The 22,591-nt window shown below is 45.3% G+C and overlaps 1 protein-coding gene across 7 annotated transcripts in view; it reads left to right on the top strand.

Moving 5' to 3' along the window:
* The window catches only part of TRAF3IP1 (TRAF3 interacting protein 1), a 52,389-nt gene that overhangs the window by 21,467 nt on the left and 8,331 nt on the right, over nucleotides 1-22,591 (top strand). For 4 of the 7 annotated variants that reach the window (XM_023642713.2, XM_023642715.2, XM_023642717.2 and 1 more), the window contains 6 exons: nucleotides 499-519; nucleotides 1,473-1,557; nucleotides 2,029-2,112; nucleotides 5,114-5,237; nucleotides 5,455-5,491; nucleotides 8,281-8,357. In XM_023642713.2, coding sequence (XP_023498481.2) covers nucleotides 499-519; nucleotides 1,473-1,557; nucleotides 2,029-2,112; nucleotides 5,114-5,237; nucleotides 5,455-5,491; nucleotides 8,281-8,357 — 428 coding nt within the window. The remainder of the gene's footprint in view (nucleotides 1-498; nucleotides 520-1,472; nucleotides 1,558-2,028; nucleotides 2,113-5,113; nucleotides 5,238-5,454; nucleotides 5,492-8,280; nucleotides 8,358-22,591) is intronic. The other 3 variants (XM_023642714.2, XM_023642716.2, XM_023642719.2) reach the window with 1 other exon arrangement.

The raw sequence follows: 22,591 nt of genomic DNA on the forward strand, positions 1-22,591 counted from the left end.
TGTCCCCAAAAAGCAGGATCCTGGGTGAAAAGTGGGGAGCTTGAGAAATGTTCTTATTGAGGAGCCTATGGAAAGAACACTTGGCGATGAGTCGTGTGAGATGGGCTGTTGTTTGGTTACAGAGTCATCACGTGGCCCAGAGGGGTGTCCGCCAGGTTCCCTGCAGTCAGTCTTCCCGGATTCCTGGCTTCGTCAGCTTCCGCCCCATCTGTCTGTCTCGTTCACCTCTGTGATACACTTTCTTCCCATCCCTGTTCCTGTTTTCGTGTTATAACATTTTGTGACTCATAGTTTGGTTTGTTCTTTGTCTTTCTATCTTTGACAATGAAACGATGGCAGGAACTAGAGAAGAGGCTCTGAGGGGATGATTGTGTCCCTAGCAGACGTCCACAATGGCTGTTGCATGTTTTTCTCTAATCCAGTTCTGCTCGTTTAGCTTACTGAGGTTCACTGACACAAAAGTTGATTTTCTGATGTGCCTTTCTTATTTTTTTTTAGGCGACTCTCCTAGTGATGCAGGTAAGGAATGGCCTTAAATATATGTGTTTCGTATAAATTGTGTACATGTGTATAGATATTAACACATCCTCTCAGATTTAGATTTTATAAATTGTGTTAGTGAAAGTAATTTAAGGAAACATAACTGTACCAATTTAAGATTTAATTTACATGTTTTATGTTTCAGAATCAGGAGGATACATTTCAGAATTTTTTCCAGAGTATAAAGTATATTTCCAGTATTCAGATTCTGATTTATTTTCACAATTTTCTAAGTATAAATAAAGTTCTTTTCTTTTAAATAGTGGAGTAAATTTAATTGTCTTAATAGCTTGGGCTTGTTATTTACTGATTAAATCTTTTTGTCAAAATGAAAAAACTTTGTTCAGATTATAAAAATAATATGGTACGTGCACAAAGTAGGAAAATTTTTAAATGCAGAAAAGTATAAAGAAGAAAATGAAAAGCACTGGTAAATCCACTGCTCATAACTTAAGTTAACGTCCTTCCAGAACCACGTATATGTAATTATTAGGTATATTACCATACTCCATTAATTGTGTATTAAGATGATGACATTGTTTTATATAAGACTGTACCATAATTTACTAACATTACGTGTTGTTTGTCACTGTTAAAATGATGGTGGGTGAGCATCTTGACACATGTATGTTTATATATGTCCATTTTTTCCCCTAGTTATGTTTCCTTTAAGTTAAGTTGCTGACTTGATTGACCTACCTTTTGAATCCAATTTCTTGAGAAGTTGAACTAGTTTGTATTTCCAGGGTTGGAGTGTACCCGTTTCCCCAAACCTTCACCAAATTTAGATATCAAATGACTTTTATCTTCATCGAAATGACAGATGAAAAAAGCTCACTTATATTTGCAATTATTTGCTGTTTTTTCACATATCTGTTAGTTGTTTGTGTTTCTTCTTTTGTGAATTGCTGATTGGGTTGTCATCCTTTCAGAAGGAGAACTCGGACCTTCTGGCCAAGACAAGTCTGAGGTGTCCGAGAATCCCGAGGTCCCTAACGAGCCCTCATCCAGCCTCAGGTGTGTACCCTCTCATCCCCAGGTGGCCACTGTGGCCATGCACGCTGCGCTCTGTGCCTTCCTCAGTAGACTTAACGCTTGAGTTGAGTGATGGGAAATACTTGTACAAAGAAGCAAAAATCATGTATTTAGTTTTCCTGAACCTGAGGTGTAACTAACCACATGTAGAACATTTTAGAGATTTAGGGAAATTCATAATTATGGCTAAATCATGTCATGTTTTGATTACTGATAGTTCTGTTACTACTTTTTGTACCTTAAAATTAATGAAAATATAAGATAAAAGATGGATACTTTTAAACTTGTCAGGTTGGTGGAATGTTCTTAATATCCTGCAGACTGTGTCCTACCCAGCCTGTTGATGGGGGCCTGGAAATTAGTGTTAACATTAACCTGCGTTTTTTTTTGGTCCCCTTTGAAATGTACGAGTGTTTTATCTCCCTGCTTTGGTTTTCCCATATTTGAATTTAGAAGAATGCCTCGGCCTGGGAGTGCGAGACCAGCGCCCCCCCGAGTGAAACGACAGGAGAGCGTGGAGGTGCTCACGACAGACAGGTGGGGCCCTCGTCATCGCGCAGGGCTGGGAGGTGCCCGTGCTGAGAGGTGGGGCAGAGAAGGCAGCAGGTGGTGCTGGGAAGACTTGCTGTCGAGGAAAAGACAGACCAGGTTAGGCCCTGACCTCAGACCGCACGCCAGCCTCACGTTTCAGATGGGTGAGAGAGGAAAACACATGTATTCGTGCATGTGCAACTAAGTCTTCACAATACCCGCGGAAGTGTATTTCTCTGATCTCTAGGTAGAGGATTTTCTAGGCATGAAAACAATGAGGGGAAAAATAGGAAAAAAAGATTTAAAGGCTTAATTGCACAAAAATTAAAAACAAAATATTGTCAGAAACTCATAAACAGTATAAAGACAGGCCACCGATAGGCCTTTTAAAAGTTTTACAAATCTACCTGTGGAGTAAAGTCCAAAAAAATCAAAACAAAAAAAATAGAAAAATAAAAAGAGGCTGGATCGGAGTGGGTTTCAGATAGAACAGGAGGCAGGAATTGGATACAAGTGTAGACATGTTTTTTGAGTTTTATTGCAAAGGGAAGCAAAGGAATGAGACAGTAGGCAGTGGGAAGGACAGTGTCAAGGGAAGTTATATTTTTTGTTTGTAAGATGAGAGAACTGGCACATTCTTCTGGTGATGGCAGTGATCCAGTGGAGAGGGGGGACTGGTGATGTGGGAGGGGCAGGACGTGGCGGGAATTGTTGGACAGAGTCCCTGAGTGGGCGAGGGGACATGGAGGGGTGGGCCTTAGAGACAACCGAGGAGAGCAGTGTGTGGGTGAAATTCTGGAAAGTTCTCTCTGGTGCTTCCTTTTTCTTAGGAGCCAAGAGTGAGTCTGGGGAAGGAGGAGCAGGAGGTCAGAGGAGAGAGAAGACGGGAAGCCATTCTCCACCAGAGTGGGCTGGTGGATGGACTGGAGCAGAAATTCTCAGCCAGGGGCCACTCCCACCCCCAGGGGATGCTGGGGACACTGGGGCCATGTCTGGAGACGTTTTGTAGCATCGTGACTGGGGAGGAAGTAGAGGGAAGGTTCTTGGCATCTAGTTGTGGGATTGGAGCTAGGGATGCTGCTAAACATCCTACAGTGCCGGGGGCAGCCCCACCACAGAGAATGATCCAGCCCAGAGGTCCACAGTGTGGCATGCAGAGGCTGGCCTGGAGGAGCAGGCTTGATTGCTGGATACGTCAGGCGCACGTGATGTCAAGCGACAGGAGTCAGTGGGCTGTGGACTTAGTTCTCCAGCCATGGTCAGCTGCACAGTGCAGGCACCAGGTGGGCAAGGGGTTGGGAAGAATAGGGTACTTGGATTGGAGATTGAGGGCTTGCCGTCAGCAGCAGTGACAAGGTGTGACCCTGGGAGTGTGACTGAGTGATGGATGCAGGAGAACTCAGGGACCCCAGAGCTGAAGGTTTGTGAAAGATCATTTCTCAGTACTCGCGATCCTCAAGAGTTGAGACAGGAGCAGTGTCGGCGGAAGCAGCAGGGAGCCAGGAGTGCAGGGGTGGGGCCTGGGACTGGCAGATGGAGGCAACAATGACGGGGTTGAGGGTGAGAGCTCTGGTTCTCTGAGTATCTCTGACAACATGAGATTCAGAATTGGCAGACTTTTGGGGGAGAATGACCTGGAAGCCACAGTAAGCATAGGGAAGACCCTCCCTCTGGGCCTGGCATAGGAGGGTAGTCTGTCTGTGGGCTGCAGGGAGGCACATCTTCCCTGGGGGCAGACAGGTGGTGGTGGGACGTTAGAGACCGAGGGTGAGGATGGAGAGGGTTTGCGGCTGAGGGAGGACACGTGGCAGAGTGTCTGGAGTTGGGGAGCAGTGGATGTGGGCCATGGTGGGGGTGTACAGAGAGAGTAAGAGACAAAGGAGAAGATGAGATTGGTCCTGGTGGAGGCAAGACAGGCAGTTGTGAGGGTCGGACGGGCCCTGGTGATCAAGTTGAGGACGTTTGGGAGAAGCGGGCATTGTTTCGAGAGCTCATACTCAAGTGCACCGATTCCCTCTTGACCTTGTGCATTGCACTGAAACAAGGGAGAAGTTTGGGGGTGTGTGTGTGTGTGTGTGTGTGTGCGCGTTTGCATGCATGTGTGTGTATACATGTGTGCATGTGTGCTAGAGTGATAGGGAGTGGGGGAGCGGCAAGGGTGTTCAATAGAGCATGGCTGTGTTAAGTTGGTAGGGAAGGAGTAGTGGCAGGAGGGACTGACAGGGAGCCGTGGCATGTTTGGGTCTGGGGCCTGTGGTGGAGGTGCAGGTGTGGTGGGAGAAATGCCTGAGCAGAGGTGGTCTGTGGTGGGGTGACTGTAGGTGGGATGTTCCGGTGTGTGACCACTGGAGGCGTGAGAGAGCCCTTGGATGGAGGCAGTCACCTGGGAGGACCAGGTCAGGGCTCTTGGGCATTGGACTGGCTCAGAGTGATGGCAGGGCCTGGGGGAGAGGAGGTGCATAACTGGGGGTGCTGGGCAGGTTGAAAGGTCAGGGGCAGCAACTAGGAGCCAAATGAGGGGCCTCGAGGAGGCTGCTCTGTTCCCATGTGAGACTGAGGAGCGCAAGTCTGGGGTGGCCCTGGCCAGCGGGGCCCCTGGTGCCCCCCTGCCCTGAGCTTTTTGACTTGGGGGAATAGGCTGTTCCATGTGAGGGACTGCAGGTGGGGGGCTCGTCTGCCAGAGAGCCTGGCCAGGGGAGGGGGGCTCCAAGGGTGATGGTTAGGTAGAGGGCACAGCAAGGCGGGGACTGGCTATGGCCCTGGGGGCTGGACATCACTGGGGTGGGGAGCTGGCAGAGGGTAGTGCTCACAGGGACCCAGGCCTGAGGGGCTTCATTGAGGACACTGTTTCCAGACTTCACCTCTGCTTCCGCCTGTGTTTTGTGATGTTCTAGAGATGGTGGCCGCACTCTCACGTTACCTCAGGCCCGGTTCCAGACGCATGGGGTTGATGAAAATGTGTGAGCGACATAGCATTTCTAATTTAATCTAATTTCTTTTTATTTAGGACAGGGAGTGGTAAAACCGTCTCAAATGTGATTATAGATTCGCAGAATTCTGACAATGAGGAAGATGATCAGTTTGTGGTGGAGGCTGCCCCCCAGCTCTCTGAGATGTCAGAACTTGAAATGGTGGGTTAACCAGAGTGTGTGTGTTTATAATTACACTTGGACCACATTGGCATTAATCCTCCAGCATTGATTTATGTAGCACAGTTTTCCTCTAAGGTTTCCATTAGTTCTGTACCCTGTTTAACTTTGTCCTTCCTTTGATGAGATCCATGAAAGCATGATTTTGAGAGTTCAGCAAACCTGACCCTCCTTTTTTCCTCTTTCCTTTCCGGCTCAGGTACAAGCGGTGGAGGTGGAGGAAGATGAGAAGCACGGTGAGTACTGGGTGTGTGCACGTCTGTGTCTGCTCTGTGCATGTGCTTTCAGAGGATCCAACACAAATGAGCCTGGTCTGCCCCGTTTTGGTCTGGGGTCTGAATGGCAGTAAACAGGATGCCATGGGCATGATTGCCTGTAGGTGGAGGTTTTATTATGGGAGATGGTGGATGCTGCTGCCCGTCCTTCGAGGACTGGGGAGGGCGCGCAGGACCCAGGAGACCAGCTGTACGCGCTTACGCAGATGGCTCCTTTTCTTACCCGTCCACTTAGATTTGGGATTGGATGACCTCAAGTCATTCCCAAAACGACAGTTCTGTCATATTATTTGTTTTTTCCCCAAGCACAGTGTCTTCTTTTTTTCCAACATTTGTAAAGGCAGACAGAATAGTGTGATGAAGCCCCTGTACCCGATACGCAGCTTCAACAGTGATGGACTCATCTCGTTCTGTCTAAGCCCCCAGGCTGTGTCCCCTCCTCCAGACTGTCTTCAAGCCCTGGACCGCTCAGTCCTTCTGCAAACGTGTATGCACCTCTGAAAGATGAGGGCTCTTTTTAAAAACATAACCATAATTCTATTGTTGTATATAAAAAAGCAATAATTCTTTAATATCTTCAAGCCTTTTTTTTCCAGTTGTTCTGTATATTTTTTCTGCTTTGTTTGAGTCAGAAGCCAAGTAAGGTCCCTGCATTGCCGTCCACTCGCTTGACTCTCAAGTCTCTCTTACCTGGAGGTCCCCTGCCCCCTTTCCCTGTAATTTATTTGTTGGAGAAGCTGGTCAGCTGTCCTTCAGAGTTTCTCACTGTTGGGTGTTGCTTATTAACCCCAGTGTTAAGGTGTTTTTTTTTTGTAAGGAAGGCTCGCCCTGAGCTAATGTCTGCACCAGTCTTCCTCTGTTTTTTGTATGTGGGATGCCTCCACAGCATGGCTGACGAGTGGAGCAGGTCTGCACCTGGGATCCGAACCTGTGAACCTGGGTGGCCAAAGTGGAGCACGTGGAACTTTACCCACTTGGCCCCAGGGCCGGCCGGGAGGTTTTTTCACACATGCCTCTGTTGCTGTAAATTGGTTCTAGAGAGTTGGTGAGGTTCAAGTGTTTTGGGCAAGAATGCCTCATGGGTGGTGTTGGTTCTTTGTCGCGTCTGCCGTGTCTCTGCTCACGGTGTCAGCCTGGGTGGGTTATTCACTGAGGGTTGGAGTGGCGATGCTCTCTGCCGTCCTCCGTCTTCCTGCTGCTTTACTGGGGAGCTCCATGGTGCGAGCTCTTCCTTCTCAGGGGCCTGGCCAGCTCACGGCGCAGAGCCTGTGGAAGACGCAGCCCCGACGCTCCATACCGTCCCTTTATTGATCACTTGTCACAGTAGTGACTTTGTTCCTGACACCTGTGAGAGGTGACTAATGAGGGCTTCTGTGTTTTTTTGTTGTTTTGATATCTATATGAAGTCATGGTTTTGTTTGTTTTCTTTTGTTTTACACACTTGATTGTTTCATTTCAGCCCCTCTCAGTTTTTCCTGTCAATGTTCAAATTTCCCCATGTTTGACCAGTGGGGCCTGTCCAAGTTGTCTTCCAGAGGCATTTTCACTCATCCCGGTAGACTTTGCAGCTTCCTTGTTTTCCAGGCTGACAAGATGTTTCAGGCTCACTTTGTATATTTCCTGCCCTGTATCTGAAATCCTCCGTTTCTCCAGGGAGCCTGGCTGTGCATTGCTGCTTGGTTGGTCATTGTTTTTAGGGCTTTTCTTCTATTTTTTTAATAAGAAAATATGTCCTGAGTTCATATTGGTATTTCCACTTCAGCTTTACGGTTGTAGGATTTTCCCTAAGTTCTTTGATTTTATACAAGCATCTCTATCTCACACTGAAAATCCTGGCTCCTGGCCCCAACTGCTTGTTTGCTCTATCCCACAGTGTGTGCACACAGCAATTTTAGGGCACCACCTCCTGATGTTAACAAGCGTGGTCACTGAAAACACTTCAGGACTTTTTCGGTCGGTCTGTTTGTTTGTTCTTAGCGTATATCCCACTAAGGATGTCAGCCAATTACTCTCTTTTAAAGTTATGAAATAATTCTTCTCCATTAGGCGATGCTTGCCAATTAGGTTTATTAGTTTCATTTTGGTTTCAGTTTTTAGGCATTGAAAGTTTTGATTTAATTTTGTTTTCTTTCTGTAAAATATTCACATTTCCAAGGTCAATGGTATGTTCAGAGATATGAGGCTTTGATCCCTGCCTTCTCCACCTGTTACTCTCCCCCCCCCCGTAGGTAACAGTAAAAAATATGACTTCTACTTCCATTTAAAAAAAATATGTAAGTAAGTGTGTATGTATCAATATCTGTACTTCTCCATCTTGCTTTTTACCTTGACAGCAAATGCTGGCGTTCATTCCATAGCAATGTAGAGAAACAGTCTCCCTTCCTGTTTGTAGCTGCATCACCCTCCACTGTGTGGATGCACCAGAGTTTATTCAGCCAGTTTCATATTGATGGGTAAAACAATATTTTAAAGAAAGTGATTTTTCATATGATATTTAGTCCATGAGTAATCCCTTTTTTTTTTTAAAGAAGTTGATGACACTTGCCCCAATATAAAAGAAGTATTAGTACTTAGAAGCGATTCTGTCTCTTGTAGACTATTTATCACATAAAGATTATTTGAAGCTGTTTTCAATGTAGAAAGAGGAAGAATAAGAACTTGATTTTCTTCCCATCCCTCCACCCATTTAGACCATAGTAGTTTTTTAGGGCAGAGAATAACTTTAACATAAAACCACTGATTTTCAACAGGAGGACTTGTCAAAAAAATTCTGGAGACGAAGAAAGATTATGAGAAGTTGCAGCAGCCACCCAAACCTGGAGAGAAGGTAACAGAATGGTTTCTTTGGACACTGGTGTCTCAGCAGTCTGCTTTACACATTCACACTTTTGAGATGACAGGCATCTTTCAAATATGTGATTATCATATTTAAAAGTCCCCGAGCCGGCCGGCCCCCTTCTTGGGAGGATAGAAAATTCAGGGCTTTTTCAGTGTGATGTTGCCTCCTGGACCCCATCCGGTCCTGCCCTGGGTGGAGCAGCGGCCTGGCTTAGGGGCTCAGGAGTCGGGGCCAGAGGCCTGTTCCCTGACCCCACAGCTGTCCCCGTCCCACCTCGTCCATCCCTTCTCCCTGCCTGCAGAGTGGGCAGGCTGGCGCCTGGCCCGGCTGATTGCACGGTAAGAGAGGGGGAAGTCCTCAAGCCTGGCTTTCAGATACGGTGCTGTTTGGCCTCCCAGCAGCCTTCCTTACAGCTGTGGCATGTGGTTTCGTTGGGTCCCATGGCCTCCCGCCAGCCACTGCCCTTGGGCATGTTACCTGGGGTGATTACCTGCAGGCCAGGTAGTGTGCCCCAAATGCCACAGCGAGATTTCTGTTATAGCTGCTTTTATAAAAAAGAATAAATCTTCATTTATTGTTTTAATAACAGAAAGAAGTTTCTTGGATGATCAGTTAGCAGCAGCAGCCAGCAATTTCAATAAGTTTTATACCCCCCCTCCTTGAACTAATGGTTATTTGTTTTAGATAATTCTGCTTAAAATGTCCTGGTTTGTCAGAAGACCTGGCCTGAAATAGCCCACGAGGAGAACTGTGCGGTCGAGCCCAGCATTAGAGGGAGCCCTTGCACAGCAGCAGCAGGACCGCAGTGTTGCCCAGGCCCTGCTCACGCTGACGGCCTGCTGTTCGCTCTTCTGAAAGAGAAAGCTCTCTGCGTCTGTTGTCTATTGCTGTGGAATTTTAATATGTCTTGGTCCTTTCACATGCCTGAGGAGTTGTCCCGGGGTCCCTGGCGAGCTCTGTGCCTCCAGGCTGTTAGTGTAGGTACCCTTTGAAGCTTCAGTTGGTTTGAATTTTATAGCCGTGTTTTTTATGCAGAGCACACTGGGCCTGTGTTTCAAAGTTTCCTCTGAAGGGTAAATTTCAGAGTAGTGGATCTTTTGACTTTAGAAGATAAAGGGAAACATGTCCTGGTTTGGTGGACATTTGCTGCTTTAAAACAGTAAATGTTTCAGAGTCATGGGTGGCGTGTTGACGGTTGAGTAGGGAACCCTCAGCAGGCTCCTTGCCCCGTTTTCTCTAGTGTGTTCGCACACATCAGATTTCATGTAGCTTATTAAATGTCTTCTAAAAACATCTTCATTAGGTTTTTTAAAATAGAAGAAATTAAAATGCACAGGAGCAGTCCTTTCTGTCTGTGCAGCAGTCCCGTTCTCCCTAGGGCCACTGCTCAGGTGCGTTCGGCGTGGCCCTCGCTTCCACTTCTGTTTGGCGCTGTTGTGTGAGTCCTTATGTTGTCCTGTTGGTGTGTTTTGCACGCTGCTTTCTTCAGGCAGCGTTGTGTTCCTGAAACTCTCCCCGTTTTGGTAGCTGTAGGTGTGGTTGGTTCGTTTTAGTTGACTGGTGTTCCATTATTTGTTTACTGATCCCTTCACTGGGTTAGGGTCCTTCAGCCTCTCACTGTTGTGGGCAGTCTTTCGCAGTGCTTCCCTGGGCTCCTCTGTGCGTCTCCTGGCACACAGGAGCCACCGGCTCTGAGCAGTGGTCAGCCAGCGTGCGCCAGAAGGGCCAGGCAGTCAGCGTTTCAGGCCTGTGAGCCGCGCAGTCTTTGCTGCAGCTTCTCAACGTGCCGACCTAGCCTGAAAGCAGCGTAGCATAGACAACAGTCGACGAGTGTGCGTGACTGTTCTGGTAAAACTTCCTTCACGACAGCAGGACCTGGCCTGGGACTATTGTTTGCAGCCCTGGTAAGTGTCTGTGCCCAGACTTAGAGGTGCGTTCAGAGCTTCCATTTCACCAGGTGCTGCCAGATTACCCCTCATGGTGGCCGTGCCGCTGTACTCTCCGGGTGGGGGGGGGGGTCTGTCTCCACACAGCTGTGCCAGCCAAAGTCAACACGGTGAAGATTCCCATTGCCCTCAAAATGGCCTGTGCCCTTCGGAATCCACCCCCTCCTCTCCCCATCCCTCCCCCGCCAAGTTCCCCGCAACCACTCGTCTGCTTTTTGTTCCTGAGCTTTGGTTTGCATGTCCTGGAATTGTCTGTGGGTGGCATCGTGTGGTGTGCACTCTGTTTCAGTCTGGCTGCTTTCATGCGTCGTCATTCCTGGCATCCCTGTTGCGGCCCGTGTCAACAGTGGGTTCCCTTTTACTGCTGAGCGGTAGGCGTCGTATGGATATACCACGGCGTGTTTACCTGTTCACGGGCTAGTGACCGTTGCGTTGTTTCTGACACTATCGCGTATGAAGCTGTGGTGCACGTTCGTGTGCAAGTCTTCGTGTGAACAAGCGCTGTCCTTCCTTTGAGCAGATACTCAGGAGCGGGGCTGCTGGGCCCTTTGTAAGCGTGTGTTTACTTTTCACGAAACTGCCAAACTCTGTTCCATCGTGGGTGTACCGTTTTACCTTCCAGCTAGCGGGGTGTGAGAGTTCCAGTTCCTCCATGTTCTCATCAACACTCGGGATGGTTCGGCGATTTAATTTTTTGTGGTTTTAATTTGCATTTCCGTAGTGGTTAATGATGATTTTGTCACTGTTGCTGATTTTCCTCCTCTTACTGTTTTCTTTGTATTGAAGTCTTAATGTTGCTGCCTTTTCTCTTCTCGCAAACGAGTCCTTTCTGTTTGTTTTACCAAGTCAGTTTCTTTAGTGGGTATATTCCATTTTTCTGTTTCTTTTTGAGTTTCTTTTGGTAATAAATATTCGAATGTCAGGATTAGGTTTACTTGTGAGTGAAGGAAAGATCTAAAGCAGTAGTGGCTTAAAGGAGGTAGAAAGTGCTTCAACTTCTGAGTCAGAGTCTGGAGGTGGCACTGACCCAGAGGCCTTCTGCCTCATTCTTCCACACGCGTGACCTCTGTGCCTCAGGGCACTGCATGGGCCAGAAAGGCTGCCCCAGTTCCAGCCTTCAGGACTGCATTCCAGACAGCAGGAAGGAGGAGAAGGGCACATCCCTTCTCTTTTAGGCCATTTATTGGAAATTGTGTATACCACTTCCACTTACGTTATATTGACCCGATCTTTGTCACTAAGGGGACCATGAAGTGAAATCTTTGTTCCAGGCATCAGTTTGCTTAGCTGAGAATAAAGGCTTCCATTAATACAGACTAGAACTTGCCAGATTTTCTCACTGCCTGGCACACTCAGAAAATGATGGTATTTGGAAGGCACGTGGGCAAGTGGAGGAGGCTGCCTGCCTGGCTAGGAGCCGAGGGTTTCTGGATCAGCACAGCTACCACATATGGGCAGCACACGGTGCGGGAAGCTCTGCTGTCGGAGGGGATCAGAACTGGGGGCTGACGAGCAGTCTGCTCCACAGTGTTTCTCTAGGAAATTGTTGATTTCATTCACCTTTTACAAAGTCATGGCAGGGGATGTTTCAAGTATACTTCTATGATTTAAAAAATGTGCCTATAGTTTTCCTTTCTTCCCAGAAATTTTGTCTTTTTTTTTCTTTGTTGAGAGTTTGAAAAAACTATTGAAATGGACACCCTCTAGCAAAGAATCAACTTTTGATTTTGTAATGTCACTGTTGTTTTCATTTCATTGATGTCTGTGCTTTATTTTTCCTCTTAATTTCTTTGTTTACTTTTTCTGGCCTCAGGTTAAACATGTAGCTCATTTATTTTTAGTTTTTGTCATTTTAAACATAAGTATATTTAAGACTATACATCTCCCTTTAAGCTTTATCCTTGAATTTTAAATTCCTTAAATATTAAATTAATATTAATATTAAAAATTCCTTGAGTTGTAATAGGAATTACTTTGTTGTTATTTCTTCCTTAACACATGGACTGTTAAGGTCTGATTTTTAGCTTTCAAACATGAGAGTTTTTAAAGTCTTTTTATTGACAATATCTAATATAATTGCATGTTCAAAAATATGGTCTGTATGATATCGATTATTTGGAATCGAGACCTTCTTCGTGGCCTAGTTTGTGGTCGGTTTTCATAACTGTTTCAGATTGCTTGCAGAGCGTGTCTGCTTTCTGTGTTTTGGTCCAGGCTCCGATGCACCCATGCTGATTTCATGGGGAGGCAACTGTAAGAGTGTGTACCTCTCAAAGCACGTGGCCTGTGTCTGTGTATCATTATTGTCGATTCATATGTTAACCATAATATGAATCTCTTACCTTTTCTCCGTCATTCAAAAATTCAAATAGTAGATGTTTTCTCTGCTTTGACATAAATTATAGTAAGCCCTTAGTTTCTATACTTTGTATTTTTTTTTGAGGGAGCATTTTTTTCAATGCTGAGGAAATACATATTTGTAATCTGGGCATCTCTCCAGCCTGTCTTTGAAGTTCAGTGGGAAGAAAAGCCATTTCTTATTGTACTAATAGACTTGAATAATACATTATAGAATAAATATGTGAATCAGATTGCTGGGAGCATTTTCCTCATTATCCTGACTTATTTGCTCTCTTTTCAAGAGGAAATATAAACTCTTTAATAGTAAGATATTAGTTCATGCCAGCAATTTTTCCTTCAGATTTATGATTTAAGTTTTTGAAAAACAACCAGAAAAGCAGTTTTATTACAGTGTTTCTTATGCTTTAAAAATACTTGCTTTTTAAACTTTATAGATGAAGATGCTTTAGAGTAATAGCCAGCGATTTCAAAGATGGTTCACTTAAAGGGCCCCTTAAATATTTCTCCCTCCTGCTTCTTCAGTCTCCTGCTGCGTCATCTTCTCTTTCTCTTTTCTTTTTTTTCATTTTGTATCTGTTCTAACTGAATGTAAATTTTGGATGCTTTTTCTTTTCACTCGAATCCTTTATTTGAAAATAGACTCAGAGTGTCTCTCTTTGTAGACTTCTTTCTCTTTCAGTTCGCTTGAAGTTTCTGTGGTTTTGCTCTCATCACCATCTCGCTCAGGTGAACTGAGTGCCCGAGACCACTCGTCTCTTCAGATGAGAAGTTGAGTCTGTCGCACGTGTGCTTTCACTGCCCTCCCGAAGGAAGGCTGTGAGAAGGGTCTAAAGCAGCACCGGCTGTGCACAGGGATCGGGGGTGACTGTCTTAAAGAAGCGTTTACTTGGAAATAGAAGAACTTGTGTCTTAACACCTCTTGACCGATAAAATGACCTCCTCATAAACGTGTCACGTTAGAATTAAGTAGTACGTAGCAAATAGTGGTTAGCTAATTCTTACATGAAAGTCCGGGATTTCAGTCTTCTCCTTTACTTTGGCGATCTGAATAGATCTTAAAGTTACTTCTTATTTTGGTAGCTAGATGGTGCAGTTTCGTCACAAATATTTTAAAACCTGTTAGAAAAATGCTATTCAGAATCCCCACTTAACTGAAATTCTGCACCCAGTAGAAGTATTTTTAGTTTGGATGTTTGTGGTCCTAGTATTATTGGATGTTCTGCTAGGAATATTATTTCCACTTAAATTGCTGTGAAAAAAATAAAAGGGAACACATGCTGTACTATTTCCTCACAGAGAGACTTTAAGAGCTAAAGTTATTTATGGGAGTTACTGAAATTGATTTTAATCATGAGAAGTTATGGATTTGTGTTTTTTTTTTTTTTTTTTTAAGGAATAAGGTGATAGTTTTATGTTCCCAGGTAATGCAGTGTCTTCCAGTGTGCAGGCTTGGGATTTTAGGTTTTGGATATAAAATTAAATTGCCAACCCCAAATTATCATGTAAAAATCAGATACCAACAGTATCACTTAAAAATATTTACAGAGATATGCCCTGATATATTATAGACCATGAAAATGGTATGGAAATGGCTAAACAGTGCATGTGTGTGAACTTTGTGAAGGTAATTATGAGGAAATAGGACTTCTCTGTATAGATGAAGTTCATGATACAGATAAAGTAACAGAGGACTTTACCTGAAGAAAATAGATATTTGACTTAAGAAAATTGCATTCTTAAAACGTGATTGGCTATAGTCTTACATACGTTTCCAAACTGAATGGTCATCATCTTCTGAGTAACGTCTGTACTCAGTGAATGATAATGTGATGAGTAAGGATTTTATTTTTACTCAAAATGTCGATTTAAACTTCATATCATATTATATCCATCACTTCTCTAGATTTTAGTTAAGGCTCAATAAGTCGTTTTGGCCTTCATTCCATCAATACCTTGTTCTTTGCTTTTCATAAAAAATCTCTTCAGTTTGATTGATTGACAGCCTGAGTCTGTAGGTGTAAATTCAGTTACCCGGAGTATAGACGCTGGTGTTTAAATATATTCACTGTGACGCATCAATGAATGTAAGAGGGAGCAATGTTATATTAGCCACAGGATAAAAATCAGTACGAATTCAGATTGAATTTAGTCAAATTGGCTGTAAAAAGTGGGTGAAGCTCAGGGGACAGAAGTGTAGGAGTTTGTCTGGAGAGCAGCGAGTAGGAAAATGAAGGGGCCGTCCTCACACGCTGCAGGAGCCCTGCTGCCCGGCGGCTGTGGGCTCATCGACCGGGAGGCACGATGCGCGGCTACTGACTGAAGAGTCACTCTCACTAGTTTGAAGAGGTGTGAGGACTTTAGAAACTGCCCGGTGAGGCATCATGAAATTGTTAGAAAGGAAAAAAAGGAACATTAGAAATCGGGGCTCACAAAGGAGGCTGACAGATGGTCTGCTGAGCCCACGGGGCTGCGGGGCCTGCCTCGGTTCTGCTGGCGCCCGGCTGCCTCGCTCCTCCTCTGCACGGAGCAGCATCGCCGGGCTGGGTCCTCAGCTGTGCCTGCTTTCCCAGGTGGCCCAGGGTTCCACAGCGACGGCAGTCAGGACGGCCGTGCGGCTCTAGTCTCTGGGCCGCGTTTCCCCGGCACCACCTCCCGGAATCTCCCCGCAGCCCGGAGGCCCTGCTGCGGAAATGGAGGGTCGTGGTGGGGGGTGGTGGTCTGAGTACCGTGCCGCGGTCTCACACCCCGGGCCTGGGTCCCAGCTCTTCTCTGGCTCCTGAGTACAGGATCCTAACACGGGAGGGTGCGCAGGCTGCGTGGGGACAGCAGGCGCATCTCACATTCACAGGATCCCCACGCATTGCAGGACCCACAGCCCATCATGTGTGGAGCAGGCGCCTGGTTGAATTCTCTCGGCTTTAGGTCCAGCGGCTTGTTTCCAGAACTGTTGTAATCCTGAAATTCCCTATTTCTGTGGCTTCACTTTAAACAAAGAAATGTATTTCCTGGTAACTTTTTTTCTTAGTCTTAGCTATTTTTGTCCTTTCTAAAACACACCCATTTGTGCTGTTTTAAGTGAGAAACACTTTCATTTTGTTTTTGTGGTCTCCATCTCCTCATTGTTCCTGTCAGTCTGCTTCCAGCGAAGCACTGTTGCCGGAGGAACGGGACGTGGTTAAACGAATTAGGTTTTCTTGGGTTTTAATTTATTCTCAGTAAAACGGGCTCAGAAGGGACTGAGATGGATGCAACAATGGCACACCTTTGTTACTTTTCTCTGGGCTATGGGTTGTAAGGGGTATTTTAAAGAAAACTGAAACTTTGGCATTAAAATACTTTGATTTCCTACTTGCAGCAGCAGGGCAGGTATAGTTTTTCACACCGGAGCACTGTCAAGGTTTTCTGCTCAAAATCTCCAAACCCTTCCTTCTGGCAGAAGACCCCTCCCTGCCAGGCAGGACCCCTTCAGTGACTAATAAAGACCTTGGTAATCCTTGTCACAGAGGCCAGGACTTGTGACATGTCAGGGTTTTGCTACATAAGCTTTCAACTTGAGGGTATATACTTACCTCCTCTATTGGAAAAAAAGATGTTCAAGTAGAAATGTGTTTATTTTAGACGTTAACTTATTTATAAATATAGTCATGAGTCACTTAACAATGGGGTTATGTTCTGAGAAGTGCATCATTAGGTGATTTCTTTGTTGTGTGAACATCGCAGACTGTGCTTACGCAACCTAGATGGTGTAGCCTGCTGCACACCTATGCTACGGGGTACTGATCATATGGGACCACCGTCACGTATGTGGTCCGTCGTTGAGCAGACGTTGTGTGGCACAAGACTGTAAAATGCACTGTGTCTTAGTACTCCTACACGGACACTCCATGTTACAAACAACATGTATTATAAAAGTTTTATTTGTTGGGTTTTGAAACTCAGGATTAATTTCCATTTATCAATATTTTGGGTACTGATTAGGTTTCCAGATAGCTTAAAAAAGCTTTATTGTACTACAAGTAGAGTTCATTTGCAGTGAAAAATAATAGAAAATAATGTAATAGTGGCAACTAAACAAAGCAAATTAAGTAAATACTTTTAAACAACTTTAAAAGCTATGTTTTTTTAAAGATTGGCACCTGAGCTAACAACTGTTGCCAATCTTTTTTTTTTCTTCTCCCCAAAGCCTCCCAGTACATAGTTGTATATTCTAGTTGTGGGTCCTTCTAGTTGTGGCATGTGGGACACCGCCTCAGCATGGCCTGATGGGTGGTGCCGTGTCCGTGCCAGGGATCCGAACCAGCGAAACCCCAGGCCGCTGAAGCAGAGCATGTGAACTTAACCACTTGGCCACAGGGCCGACCCCTAAAAGCTATTTTTGAAGAAAAGCAGATTTATTAGCAGGTCAAACATTTAAAATTGTGAGGGGCACTTTTGAGAACTTTCAGATCTTCAGTGATTCCAGATTGTGACATTTAAGGTAGAAATGGAGCCTGTTTCCTGTCCGCCTTTCAGAGTCTGTCCCGCTCTGCTCCTCTTCAGTGCACTCTTGGTTCAGTGTTCTGACCTCAGGTCGGGGAGGCCACTCGGATCCTGGGGAAGGAGACTTCTCCGATTGCCTGTCCTGGGGGTGGCAGCAGAATCATAACGTGCCCAGTGTTGGGTGAGCTTCCGTTAGGCCCTGAGCCCTGGGCCACACATCTGGGTATGTTGCTGCAGTTAATTCCTGCAGTAATCTTACACTTAGAGAAAACTCACAGGTACAATACAGAGACGTTTTTCCCCTTGTACTGTTTGAGAACAAATTGTCGACATCACTCTTGAATACTGAGTAATTCCTACAAATGGGGACATTCCACATCCCTGCACCAGGACCACCCGAACTAGGAAATGGCCACTGCAACATTTTTACCATCTAATCCTGCCCTGCCTGAGTTTCCCCAGCCCTCACTGCGGCCTCTGAGCACTTGACAAGCGGCTCGTCTGAGCTGAAACTACTGTAAGTGAAAACAGACAGTGGATTTCGAAGACTTAGAGGGAAAACGAGAATATAAAATATCTCATTAGTAATTTTTATGTTGACTACATGTTGAAACAGTGTTTTAGATATATTGAATTAAAGTTTATTGAAATGAATTTTACCTTTTTTTTTACTTTTTGAATGAAACTAGTAGAAAATGTGAAATTATGTATGTGACTCACAGGCTTCTATTGGGCAGCATTGGCATGGACAAGCTGAATTAAAACTGAGCATTAAAACCGGTTAAGCAAATAGAATTCTAGTCATAGGTCCTTCTGGTTCTGCTATGTGGGACGCTTCCTCAGCATGGCTTGATCAGTAGTGCCAGGTCCACGCCCAGGATCCAAACTGGCGAAACCCTGGGCCACTGAAGTGAAATGTGTGAACTTAACCACTCGGCCACAGGGTGTCTGTAAGTCTCTGTCTTTTGATTGGAGAATTTAATCCATTTACATTTAGAGTAATTATTGATAGGTGAGGACTTACTAACCATCTTATTGTTATCTGGCTATTTTGTAGGTCCCCTGGTTCCTGTCTTTTTTCTCTTTCTGTCTTCTTTTGTGAATTGATGATTTTTCCATAGTGATATGGTTGGATTCCCTTCTCTTTATCTTTTGTGAATTTACCAGAGGTTTTGGTCTGTGGTTACCATGAGGCTTACACATGTCATTGTATAGATGTAATAGTCTGTTTTATACTGGTGGCAGCTTAACTTCAGTTGCATACAACAACTCTACCCTTTTACTCCCCCTTTGTATGTTTTTGATGTCACAGTTCACCTCTTTTTATATTGTGTATTCATTAATAAATTATGGTAGCTAAAGTTGTTAATACTTTTGTCCTTTAACCTTTATACTAGAGTTAAGCGGTTAACACCACGCCATATTACAATAGAATCAGAGTATTTTGAATTTGACTGTATACTTACCTTTACCAGTGTGTTGTATATTTTCATCTGTCTTCATGCTGCTAATTAGCATCCTTTAATTTCAGCCTGCAGAACTCCTTTCGGCACTGCTTGTAAGGCAGGTGCAGTGGCTTCTGTCTGTCTGGGAGAGTCTTTCTCTCTCCTCCATCTCTGAAGGAGAGCTTTGCAGGGTAGAGGGTTCTTGGGTGGCACTTTTTTCCTTTCAGCACTTCGAGTACATCATCCTGCTGTCTCCTGGCCTGGAAGGTTTCCGCTGAGAAATCTACTCTTAGCCTTATGTGGATTCCCTTGTAAGGGACAAACTGCTTTTCTCTTGCTGCTTTTATGATTCTCTCTTTCTCCTTGATTTTTGACGGTTTTAGTATCGTGTGTCTTGGAGATCTCCTTAAGTTGAGTTTGTTTGGTGAACTATGAGCTTCATGAACTTGGATATCCGAATCTCTCCCCAGATTTGGGAAGTTTTTAGCCATTCTTTCTTTCTTCTTCTTCTTTTTTTTTGGTAAGGAATATTGGCCCTGAGCTAACATCTCTTGCCAGTCTTTCTCTTTTTGCTTGAGGAAGATTGTCACTGAGCTAACATCTGTGCCAATCTTCCTCTATTTTATGTGGGATGCTGCCACAGTGTGGCTTTGTGAGCGGTGTGTAGGTCTGTGCCCAGAACCTGAACCTGTGCACCCTGGGCTGCCGGAGCGGAGCATGTGAACCCAGCCACTATGCCACCAGGCTGCCCCAGCCATTATTTCTTTAAATAAGCTTTCTGCTCCCTTTTCCCTCTCCTCTTCTGGAATGCCAGTAATTCACATATCACTTGTCTGTCCCTTAGGTCACATAGGCTTTCTTCCCTCTTTTTCATTCTTTCTTCCCTCCGACAGGTGATTTCAAAGGTCTTGCCTTCTATTTCACAGATTCTTTCCCCTGCTTGATCCATTCTGTTGTTGGTGCTCTCTAGATGCATTTTTCATTTCATTCATTGTCTTCTTCAGCTCCAGAATTTCTGTTTGGTTCTTTTTATGATTTCTGTCTCCTGTTTAAGCTCATTTTTTTCATGTATTATTTTCCTGATTTGTTGAATTGTTTCTCTGTGCTCGCTTATAGCTCATTGACCTCCCTTAAAAGTTCTTTTGAATTCTTCACTGGGTGAATCGCAGAGCCTGCTGTCTTTGGGGTTGGTTCCTGGAAGACTGTTGTGGTCCCTTGGTGGGGTCACGTTCCTTTGATTTTTCATGCTCCTTGAGGTTTTGTGTTGCTGTCTTCACACTTGAAGTGGCGGTCATCTGCTCCAGTCTTCACTGACTGACTTGGGAGAGAAACGCCTTCCATCGGCCCTGCTAGGGATTCTGAGTCTTTCTCAGGCCTTCTGTGCTTACCCCCGCTCCACACTTCTTGTTCCCTCTTGTGGCAGAATTCCTAAGCTCGCGTGCCTTCTCTTTGTCCTGCAGTACGCCAGGCCGGGTGCTCACAGCCTCCCTTGTGCTTCCCCGAGGCCAGAGTGGAGCTCAAATTTGTGGTCTCTCCCTGGCCTGCAGATTTGAGTTGGCTTTCTTCACGTACTCACAAGCCGTCTGTCACAGCTCGCTCTCGCTGCTGTCAGGAGTGCGCTCAGAGAGCCAGCCAAGGTTGGGGGTGTGGGTGAGGCGTGCTGAGTGCTGGGTACCTGTGAGCGAGGCGTCCCCAGCCTCAGGTTGGGGGTGTGTGGGTGAGGCATGCTGAGCACTGGGTACCCGTGAGCGAGGCATCCCCAGCCTCAGGTTGGGGGATGTGGGTGAGGTGTGCTGAGCGCCGGGTACCTGTGAGCGAGGCGTCCCCAGCCTCAGGTTGGGGGGTGTGGGTGAGGCGTGCTGAGTGCTGGGGTACCCGTGAGTGAGGCGTCCCCAGCCGCAGGTTGGGGTGTGTGGGTGAGGCGTCCCCAGCAGCTTGTAGGTGGATTTCTTGATGGAGTCCCCAGTGCACATAGTGGGATCTGTGTCCCTTTGATGCCCTCCGAGAGTCCTGTGTGCTGCTCTCCCAGCCAGTCCCCAGTCACGCAGCACAAGACTCAGTCCTCTGAATGGAGCGCGAGAGAGATGGGCCTCTTTGGCAGCATCCCGCTCAGCTGGGAAGCCGGGTGCTCACTCACAAACTCTTACTTTCTCCTGTGGGAGAAGTCATGGGCCAGGATCTCTCGTGGCCCTATGCTGTGCCACCTTAGGGGATGGGAGACATGGGTAAAGTCAAACTCTTCCTCTTCTGCTCTCCCATGCGTCCAGACTCGTATGTTTTTGTTCCAGTGACGTGCTGGAACTTCCCACTGGAAACCTGGCCACCCACAGAGGCTCTGATCTGTGGGCGACGGTCTAAGGCAGTGTTCTCCAGAAGCTCCTGGAGTCTGGCGCTCAGTGCCTGCAGATTCCAGCGTGTCAGCTGCCCTGCAGTGGATTCTCCCCTCCTCGGCTCAGTGGCACCCTTGTGCTCTGTGCCACGGTGTGAAGATTGTCCCCACGCAGAGAGCTGGGGCGAGGCGGGCCTGGACTCCTGAGTGTCTCTTCTCTGAGGCTCTCGGTCGTATGCTGCCTGAGAACAGTTGCTTCTGATATTTTGTTCTTTCTTACGGTTGTTTCCTAGTTTGGTTCCAGTTTTTCCATTCTGGCCAGAACCTACTTAGTGTATTTTAAAAGAATTACAGAATCCTAAAAATCTGTATCTAGAATAGATTTTAGGGATTTAAACAAAGATAAAGAAATATAAGAACAAAAGTTTATGGTTAGGAATTACTAATCTTACATTTTTTTCTAAAGCATATATTTTATTTTATAATTGATAGTGAAATAGAATATATTCTAGGGTTGAGAACTCTATTCTCTGTTAGATAAATATATTTTTGCTTATTTCCTTTCATCGTCAGTGTTTATTCTTCATTTGTGCTGCCAGGAAAGAGTCCAGGAATTGAATTTCAGTTATAAAAATTCAAGTCAGTTGTTGGAGCACCCTTTAAATGTGTCTTACGTATCTTGCATTGAACCAAGAAATTATTCTTGAATCAAATAAAATCACTAGTAAGTGTGTTCTCTTAAGAATAAAGAGCACATATAAAACTCGACATCTGTAACAACTAAAAACTTGTAGTGAAACAGGACTAGAAAGATACTTCCTTACCACGAGAGAGTACCTGCTCGAGCAGTCAGCGACCTGCACAGCCGTGAGTGGCTGCAGGCGTCTCCACCAAATTCAGGAACAAGGGTGTGAAACGTAACCGTTTGGATATTCTGGAGGTTCTAGCTGGTGCAAAAAGGAATGAGGTTTAATTCTGGGAGGAAGGAGCCAGGATCATCACGATTTGGAGATGACAGCAGTCTACTAAGTAAATCATCCCCCTGCAAAGTTAACCGTTAGAAAAACATTTGTAAGATGGCCAGGAACAAAATAAACATAGGAGAGTCAGTGTTTTCCCTATATGTCAGCAATAGTTGGAAACAATGAGTGTAATGTTCCCCTCCAGAACTGGAAACAAAAATGTAACTTAGCAAGGCATGCATTTTATCACGAAATTTATAGTAACTGTATTGAGAAGCCACAGGATTTTACCAGGAAGTGTAAAAGGTCTGGAAAAAGTTGAGAGAGACATTGTGTTTCTGGATAGGAAACTCAATATTATAGAGACATCATTTCCCTCAAATTAATTTATAAATTTAATGCAATTCCAGTAAATACTCAATGGATGTTTTGGAACTTGGCAAAGAGCAGTCTGACATTCTTATGGAGAATAAATAGATGGACTAGCCTTTCATAAAAATGTTTGAAAGGGTCGGGTTCAGGCCAGTGATGTCATATTCTTAACTTACGTTCAGCCGAGTAGAGAAGGGGTCGTTTTAGCTGAGACTTTGAGAGCTGTGTTTCCTGTTGCCCGCTTGCTCTGTTCATGTCGGTTTGATCACCTCTGTGTGATAGGATGATTTTTTAAATATTTCCATTTTAAGATCAGTCAGAAAGGCAA

This window comes from Equus caballus, chromosome 6, assembly GCF_041296265.1.
Source record: "Equus caballus isolate H_3958 breed thoroughbred chromosome 6, TB-T2T, whole genome shotgun sequence".
NCBI lineage: Eukaryota > Metazoa > Chordata > Mammalia > Perissodactyla > Equidae > Equus > Equus caballus.